The sequence below is a fragment of the Pyrgilauda ruficollis genome, unplaced genomic scaffold (genome assembly GCF_017590135.1).
Source record: "Pyrgilauda ruficollis isolate IOZ18807 unplaced genomic scaffold, ASM1759013v1 scaffold201, whole genome shotgun sequence".
Lineage (NCBI taxonomy): Eukaryota > Metazoa > Chordata > Aves > Passeriformes > Passeridae > Pyrgilauda > Pyrgilauda ruficollis.
The window spans coordinates 206,947-215,800 of NW_024519319.1; the positions used below are offsets into that span (position 1 = coordinate 206,947).

At 43.6% G+C, this 8,854-nt stretch overlaps 1 protein-coding gene across 3 annotated transcripts; it reads right to left on the bottom strand.

The window, feature by feature from the left end:
• Nucleotides 1-812: 812 nt before the first annotated feature.
• ETFBKMT (electron transfer flavoprotein subunit beta lysine methyltransferase) lies at nucleotides 813-8,459 on the bottom strand. 3 transcript variants are annotated; one of them, XM_041467193.1, is made up of 4 exons: nucleotides 8,384-8,459; nucleotides 5,351-5,791; nucleotides 2,627-2,757; nucleotides 813-1,900 (listed from the first exon to the last, which is right to left on the bottom strand). In XM_041467193.1, exons 2-4 carry the CDS (start codon nucleotides 5,662-5,664, stop codon nucleotides 1,536-1,538), a joined length of 810 nt encoding a protein of 269 aa, XP_041323127.1. In that variant the 5' UTR covers nucleotides 5,665-5,791; nucleotides 8,384-8,459; the 3' UTR covers nucleotides 813-1,535. The 3 variants fall into 3 exon arrangements, with proteins under 3 accessions (XP_041323127.1, XP_041323129.1, XP_041323130.1); XM_041467195.1 differs by lacking the exon at nucleotides 8,384-8,459 and adding an exon at nucleotides 8,201-8,331; XM_041467196.1 differs by lacking the exon at nucleotides 8,384-8,459 and adding an exon at nucleotides 6,927-6,948.
• Between the last annotated feature and the right edge of the window lie 395 nt (nucleotides 8,460-8,854).

The following is an 8,854-nucleotide window of genomic DNA, read 5'->3' on the forward strand; positions in this document are numbered from 1 at the left end:
TTTGAAAGTTTAATGTAAGTTACTTTAAATCCTTCACCGTTATAGCTTATGTTTTTAGTATTTGCATAACTCTACTGGAATGTTTTTTGGTTCACAGTAATTTTCAACAGATGTTTACAGGCACTGGGTGAAGTGGGAGAAGAACCTCATGGATGTGCTTGCCACTTCATATTCTCTATTGTTTGGACATTGTTATTGTTGTGAGCCTTGCAGAATATTGGCATATTGTTACGAAGATTAAAGTTTAGAAGTTAGCTTGTTTGGATAGTTCTGGCAACTTGTTGGATTATAGAACTATGTACGTCTGACTGTGCTCCTAAACCTCCTACTTCATGAATACCATTGTTTTCTGAGTGAGTACCACACACTATTTCACATTTGTAAGCTTTCACTACAGCACGTGGCATCACTGCACAGTGGTCTATGGTGCAGTTACTAGCTCCCCATCACTACTTGTACAATAATTGACTGCTCAAGTTGACACTTCCTGTAAGACTGCTCTGGAAAGATTGGTTTCTTCTTCAAATGGCCACAGTTCCAGCATCTTACCTGAGGATCAGATTTTTTTTTTTTATCATGTTTGGTAGATGAAGCTGGTTCTTAGTTGGCAGATAAAACTGAGAATGATCCTGGAGTTTGTCCAGCATCTCGTCAGGAGAAGAGCAAAATAATTATATCAGACTTGTATTACCTGTTTTTATTTCGTTACCCTCTGTTTGTCACAGAAGTAAAGACTTCTTCATCCCTCAGCAGCTTCCCAAGGTGACAGGTTGCCTGGTTTACCCTTGCAAAGGGTAATGTAGATAATTTGTAGATCATTTGACCCTACTCTCAAGGGAATGAAGTTACCCCGTAGCTGGTACTGTTTATTAATTTTCCATTTATTAAAGCTTTTACACTGGCTGGCAGTCAAGAAGCAGAGTTTAGATTTGGGCACAACTCCTACATAATCACTCTGTCAGTTTCAAGGAAGAGGAAATTTTTATTACAGAGGGAAAGGGGGAGATTTAAATTAATTACTTTAACATTCAGAAGAGATAGCCAGAAAAAGAGCAAGGCACTTCAAGTTGAGCATATTATGAGCTAAAAATCTAGTGGAGAATTTTATGGAGGACAGCAATAATTTTCTGTATTTACAAATTTTCTATAAATAAGCTGCAGAAGCCTGTGGAAACAGTGCAGTAGTCCTTCAGTCAGAACCCTCTCCCCACAGCAGTATGCTGGACATCCAAAATATTTCACAGTAATGTCAGCAAGACACAAATACACATGGGAAACATCAAGCATGCAAACTCCTACACGTAAGTTGTCTGTAGATGTGCACTTCAGTGCAGGCCCCTTTGAATACAGTTTGCATGTAGCTTTTACATCAAATTGAGCAAAAGCCTCAGTTGAGTATGATTGAAATCAGTCCAGTGAAGGTACAGTAAGCTGTTTTACTTTAACAGATAATGTTCCCTGTTTAATTCCCATTTTCATGTTATATACCTGCAGAAAGCCAATCAAGAGAGACAAAATCCCATAGAAAGACAGCTTCAAGAATCATCTAAGCTGTTTGAGGGCTGATAACTCCAGACAATGCTTGATGTTAGCCCGTAGTTTTCTTGTCTCGTAGACTCAGGCAGTGAATATTCTATAACTTTGTGCAGCTGACTGCGAATGCTGTGGCTTAAAAACTGATGCCTGCCAGGGTCACCAATCAGCACTTCAGTCTGGTGAATCCTGATGCACTTCTGCAGCCAGTGATGCAGACCATCAGCAAGTTGTTCATCATAAAACATATCTCCTAGAACTATGAGATCCCAGTTGCCAGCCTCTGAATTAATGATGTTCTTAATGGTGATGGGGAAGGGATTCAGGTGGTTCAGTTCACAGTTCAAGATCATTGCCATTCCTGCAACTGAAGAAAAGTCAAAGGAAAATTAAAGTTACATTTTAGGATTCTGCCATTCAACCCTCTTGCATATTTCTGTGATGAAATCTTTCAATTTCATCTCTTAAATGTTGTTCATCCCATCTAGGGGGCTTCCACAGTTTTTATTATGAGTCAAAATCTAGCATGAAGTGATGAAATTTTGTTCTCGTTACATCATGACATAGGGAAGACGTTTTCCTAGAATGGATACCATTGGAAACCAATAATGGAATTGAAGTAGAATATAATAACTGCCTTAATCTATGGATATACTTCCTTCCTAACTAATGAGTAATTAATTTATTAATAAACTGTATTCATAAGTCAATTATGGAAAGACAAAGCCTAGAGGAAAAAGGCAAAATCTAGGCCCTGATGTACCTGAAAGTACAGGAAAATGCTGTGGTCCTACGGAGAAGCCAACTTGCTGCTTGTCCTTGGAGTTCTCATCCAAACCAGCTGTGGTGGTGTATGTGCAACACTTGACAGAAAGTTTGCTGTTTGTTTTAAGGAGCTATGGAGTTATACCTGGGCCAAGAGAGGCTGGTACAACCCAGCTTCCAGTACTGGCAAAACCTATTCCTCTTTTTAGCATTCTTAGGATTCTGTTTGGAACTTGAATTTCTCCCAAATGGAGCAAAGAAAAGTCCATGTTAAAGGTGCTTTAAAAATTAGTAAGTATCTTCACAAACAGATGGAAAAAAGCCTTACTAGGGTCAATGTCATTGGCAAGGACTTGGGATGCACCGCTCATCACAGCAGCTATTGCTGTTGCTCCACATCCACTTCCAAGATCCAGAACCGATCGCCCTTTAACCACACGTGGATTATCTAAAATATACCTGAAAAAGAAAAGCTGTTAAAGTAGTGAACAAGATCATGCAAATTTCTCAGGTTTACAGTACACTGCATAAGAGTTTCTTGCCAAACATATAATGAAGCGTGGTGCCTTAACACTGTTCCACATGTGCAGCTGCCACAAAACTCCTTATTTGTCTCAGATGATATAAAAATCAAGAACCATAATTTTTCTCCCTTAGTGTCCTCCCCCACCCACAAACAAAAAGAAATTCAGCCAAGTAAGCAACATTTTATGTCAATCAGCTCCTTCTCTGACAGGTGAGCTTATCTGTTAAGTGGACACAAACTGGTAAGTAGACACATCTAGGTAATGAGAATTCGTCAGAATGCATGAGAAATAGTGAAGTAAGGATTTGTAGAAATTAAAAGCAATCTGACTGAAAAACATGATGTGTTCACAGTGAATATAGTGCCCACCCACCAATCTGAAACACTGCTTATGCAACTGCTTGGAAGAAGAGGAATTTCTCTCTCCTCTTTCTTTTCCTGAGCCATGCAGATAGAGATGCAAATACTTTGAGACTGCTTAGTGTTGTTCCTGAGTAGCAGTGAGAAAAAGAATAGAGCTGTGGTGAGCAGAAAGGGTATCTTCATCTAATTGCTGACACCTGCCAAGAGAAATCCTGAAAAACCTTTAGGCTGGAAGTGGAGAACTGACAGAAGGCAAGTAGCAGTTATTGTTAAATACTATGAATCATATTATAACTATTGCAGAGGGTTCAAAACTTGAACAACTGCCTTGAAATTCAATTTGCTGCAAAGGGGAAAGCCCCAGGTGTCAGGGAGAAGAGCCCTGGGTGAAATGAATTACTGCAAACTGCCATAATTTTACTACCATTTTCCATAACTTCTTTTGAAGTAGAAATAAGAAAGGATTCTACAGCTGTGTTATCTTTTGTGACAGGGAGAGTGATGGCTGACTCTTCACAGAGGGCTAGAGGTAAGCACAGCTTTTGCAGGGGGACTCCAGTGCAGATGACTGTCACAGAAATGTTAAGACTGGTGTACATTGGGAATGGATGGATGGAAATGTCCGGGCCTGGAAGCACCAGCAGGAATGGCACCAAGAGGCCTAGTAAGCTTGTCAAGTGCAGGATATTTGTGTTGAGGCTCAGCATCTCAGATGTTTAACAGCATTCCCCTAAGGCCATCACTCCCCTATGTACAGCCCCTAGTTTACCACCAGGACCAAGGACAGGCGTGGGATCTCCACAGAAGTGCTGTGTTTCTCCTTTCTAGGAGCCCCGCTGGGATTTGCCATGACTTTCCATTAGCAATTTGTGTAGGGGGTGATGCTGCAAGTGCCTTTTTTCCAGCTGAGTGGTTACTGAGTTGCTGCTGCTGGTTGTGGTGACAGCTCAGGACAGCTGGATGCTGCTGTATCCCCTGGCACAGTGCACACAGTGTCTCTGCCCTCCTGGGTCAATGAGGAATCTTGGATTACACCAAGAGTAGCTCGAAATAGGAGATTCCTGATGCTGTGGAAACGCCAGCTGTGACAGGAGGACAGTTATGGAGGTAACCATATGTTTTTGTGCTCCCTTTTTACTCTTCCAAATTATGCAACTGATTTCTGACATTATTTAATACATCAAACCAGTGCATAAACAGTAAGATAATAAAGTAGTGAAATGCCAGATAATTATTATTGCTACCCAAATATCTGAGCATATAAATAATACGATAAGAAAATTAAGAGATTAACTAATCTATTTTATATACCCCATGTTTAGGAGCACTCTAGTTCATCTACATGACATAATCAACTCATAATTTAACAGTAAGACTCATCTTTTACCTGGTCAAAACTGCCTTCTTATTTATGCTTTCTTGCAGAAAAACAGTAACGCCCCAATTCAGATTCTTCCCTTTCATCTATGTGGGAAATCTCTGACAGCTTGTTCTCTGCTGTAAAAATTAAGATTTTTTTTTCTGCTGTTTAAATGAGAGATTTGATTTCACAAAATAAAAGAACTCTAGTTCTTCTGAATCAGGAACATTTAAAGACTTTTTGACAGTCAGCAGCCAAAATCAGAATGTGCCTTCTGATGTGACTAAAAGCCACAAAAAGTCACAGACAATAAGGCTGCTGAATCCTAGATGAGGAGAGTTATTCAGGCTAACCAACACTCCAAGTGCATCAGCATTAAACTACTTTTCTCAACAGACCAGAGGCACATCCACACTCCTGTCTGTCTCCAACAAAAAAACCCATATACATTATGTCGAAATAGCAATCCTCTTGTTTGGAGTCATAGAATTAAACACCTCACTAGGTTTTGATGGCATCTGCACAGCACTTCCATAGATCCAAATTCAGCCCTGTTGTCAGCACATGCATGGCCACTGATTATAACAAATTTCTATTTAAAAGACACAAGTTATTTTACACAACAGGTGCTGGAACTTGCTGCCAGCCAGCAGAGACTGGGACACTCCAGTATAAGCAGAGAGGAGGATGGATAATGCACCCATAATAGGCAAACACACATCACTAGGAATTGCTACAAACAGAGCCAGGTCTGACATCCTGGCACACTGGACTTTTCAGCTGTGGTGAATTTTGCTGCATACCTGGAGAGGGCTTGGCCTCCTGGCCAGTAAATTGCCCAGAACGGGTCCCCATAAGGCCACAGGTCAGGTTTTTCTCTCCAGAACCTGCAGCGGGGGGTGAGGAGGCGCAGCCGGATCTCTGGCGTGAGGTGCCCGCTGTTGGTGACCTCGGTGTTCTCCTCCAAAAACGCTCTCACCTCGGGGTCCAGAGACTTGCCTGCGCTCCAGTGGCAGCAGCGCTGCCAGCACAGAGAGCCCCTCCTGCTTCTCCACACCCTGGCAAGGGTGTTCTGCCTGCCCAAGAGGAGGAGCCACTTCCAACCACACAAGGCCATGCTTCCCCAAGGACACCAGCTTTCCTCAGGAGAGCTTGGAGCACAGCTTATCCGAAGAAACTGATGAGGCACAAAGCTTGAAACTAACTCACAGGATGTTGTTTTTCATAGTGATAGATGACAATTCCTGAAAGGAGAAAAATGCTATGTAAGTGATGTTTCTTCAATGACTTCAAGGCTTTGCACCACCAGGGACTTTAGGAAGAGTAGGTCCCTGTGCTCTTGTGCCTTACCCCTGCCCAGTCTTAAGTCTGAAATAAGTGGTATTCAATAAGCTATTAAGAGACCCATTCAGAAGAAGACTCTGAACTCATCCAGTGAGAAACCACCAGTTAGTGGCACAGCTGATAGAGCTAAAAATTGAATGTGCAACCTTTTAACATCTCTCTCCCTCTGTCCTGAAGATATACACACAGCAATCTACTCCCATTTAGGGTTCTTCCACTGCATCTTCAGATTTTTCAGAAAGACTCTGGCATTGCAGTGGACATAGCAGTGGTTAACAGTAGGTTGTTTCAAGAGACACCATTAATTACCAGTTTTATAATGGTGATGCATCTTTATACAAAAGCATTTTTTTAAAGGCAAGCAATTAAAGGAATTCCTCTCTCTCCCTAAGATTTATCAATCTGCCAGCTCCAAAATTGACAAAAACAGAAAAAAAAACCCAAAACTCATCTTAACCAGAGTAGCCCTAATTCATTGCATTTCAGCCTGTATTTTAAAGGATTGGTTAGTCTTATGGTGCAATAGTCTCCATAAGACTATGTGGATGCTGTCAGTTGTAGAAGAAAGCAGATCTCCATCCCTGTAGCCCACTCTGAGACACTATATAAACATGCTCCAAGATGTCTGAAGAGAGAAACTGAATCTAACACATTTAAATTAAGTTTCTAGAGGGTGATACATTAGTTACTGGATGGCCTTGTCACGCCACTCAAGGTGTGTAGTACACTTCACACAGGCGGTGAAGAAGAATCAAAGATTGGTATGTCAGAGTTTAAATTCATTTAAGAATCAAGAGCATGGAGAGTGGAGAGCCACAGTACTGCACTGAGAGGCAAAGGAAGAGCCTCTCAGCACTTTATTAAGAAACTTTCCTCACTCGCCTTCTCTTGCAGACCCTGGGCCTTTCCTGTGCTTATCCTGTGAGTACACTCAGCAAGTAGTGGCCTGAAGGAAGAGGAAATGTTTTCCAGCCTCCCTGCTTAGATCTCCTTCACCCATCCATTAGTATTTCCATATCCTTTTTCCTTCCTCACCTTGCTCTCTAATTTCTTTTCAATAACTCAGACTTCCTTGCTTTTGAACCTCTCCTGAAACTGATGACCAGAGAAGCATTTCGGGCCTGTGCTTCCACAACAGCAAGACTGCAAGTACAAACAAACAAGAAACTGGACTTGTTGTTTTGTAATTGTTTTCTGTCTTCTGCAGTGGTTTTCACAAACCAGCAGAATAATGCATGAAGAAAAACAACTTTCATCCCAGCCCCGACAATTTTTCACAACAAAAGAATCACGGACAACTTCAAGCTGTGCAGGTTGTCCTTAAAACTAGACAAAGGGACAACAGGAAGAATATGTCAGTTAATTAGATCAGTTTTCTTTATTTGTCTGTATCTTTAGAATAACATTCATATGTGTTTAACTGTATTTCTGTTGTGTGCTGGCCTCTGCTTTAAGTACTGGCTTTAGTTTCATCACTTAAGCTGTGAACTTTACACTTTTCTTTTTAGGCTGATACTCCCACTAAATCATTGTTTCAATCATTGGCTAAAGGCTTTATGTTTCTATTACAAATAAATACACATGATCAAATATTTCACATTTTTCTACACTGGAGAGTGCCATTCAGCAGAGTCCATGTAATTAATGAATGTAATTAGCAAATGCCTTCTTTCTTCAAGGCAGAGCTCTATAATCCTCATCTGCCTAAGGGAAGCATGATGTTAACTGCAATCAATTGGAGAGATAAATCTTGTCAGCAAATGCTGTATGCTGGCTTTTCTCCACAAATTGCTGCAAATTAGCAGGGCTGAGATCCTGTAGTGTTTATTTTGCATGGCCTGTCACAATGGTTAGTCTCCTGAAATTAATCGTCGGTACAGAAACCTGCCAAGAGCTCAGCACTCAAGATGCCAAACTGAGCTTAAATGCTTACTGAGGGAAGGCATCAGGATGGACATCCCTGGTTGATACTCCCAGCCCATCCATTTTACAGGGAATAAAATCAGGATGGATAAAAGAATGGATATCACTGTGTTTGACACTCCTGGCCCGTCCATCTTACACGGAATAAATCAGGGTGGATATCTCTGCATTTGACACTACTGGTCTGCCCATCTTACTATAAATCAGTGGGCAAGTAGAACTTGGACTGGAAGACATAACCTAGCAAAACACATAAGAAAAACCTCACCTCCACCCCGCCCATGGGTTTGGGTTTTGGGGTTTTTTTTTTTTTTTTTTTGGCAGCAAGAGCCGTCCAAAGCCCAACCACCCCGGCCCACCTTCCCCTCGGGGGATGCCAGCCCTACCCACGCCCGCTCCTGCGAGGGAGGCAATCGCCGCCCGCGCCGCGGGCCGAGCGCTCCGCGCCGCCCTCGCCGTTCGCCCGGCAAAGCGGCCGCAGGCCTCGGGAGCACGGGCAGCTCCCGGCCGGGGAAGGGGACAGCAGGGCCCGCTGCCCGGCCCGGCCGGAGCGCCCGGCCCGCACGTACCTGCTGCTGCCGCCGCCGCTGCGCCGGGGCCGGGCCGCGCTCCCGCCGCCCGCCCGCCCTTAAAGCGACAGCGCCGGAGCGCCCGCAGCACCGGCCCCGCCGCCGCGGCCTCCGCTGCTGCTCGGGCCGCTTCGCTTTCCCGTCCTGCAGCGCCTGCCCCGCTCCGAGTCCGGAGCCCTGCTCGGTGCCGTGGGCTTGCTCCGCTCCTAATGCGTTCGAAAGGCTTTTCTGAAAGACGTGCGTCAATGCGAAGTAGCCCTGTGTTTAAAAACGTTGATAAAAATCCGCGCGGGAAAAGGAGCGATAACACACGCCCCAGCCGAACGGCAGGGAAAATGAGGGGTTTTTTTCCCCTTCACGCATCAGATCAAGGGCGCTGTCAATCCAGTGTGGCCCAGGGAAAGCTCTCCAGCCTCTCGGGGACAGCAGCAGCATCTACCGCAGGCAGCGCCCAGGGCCGGCTCTGCCCCT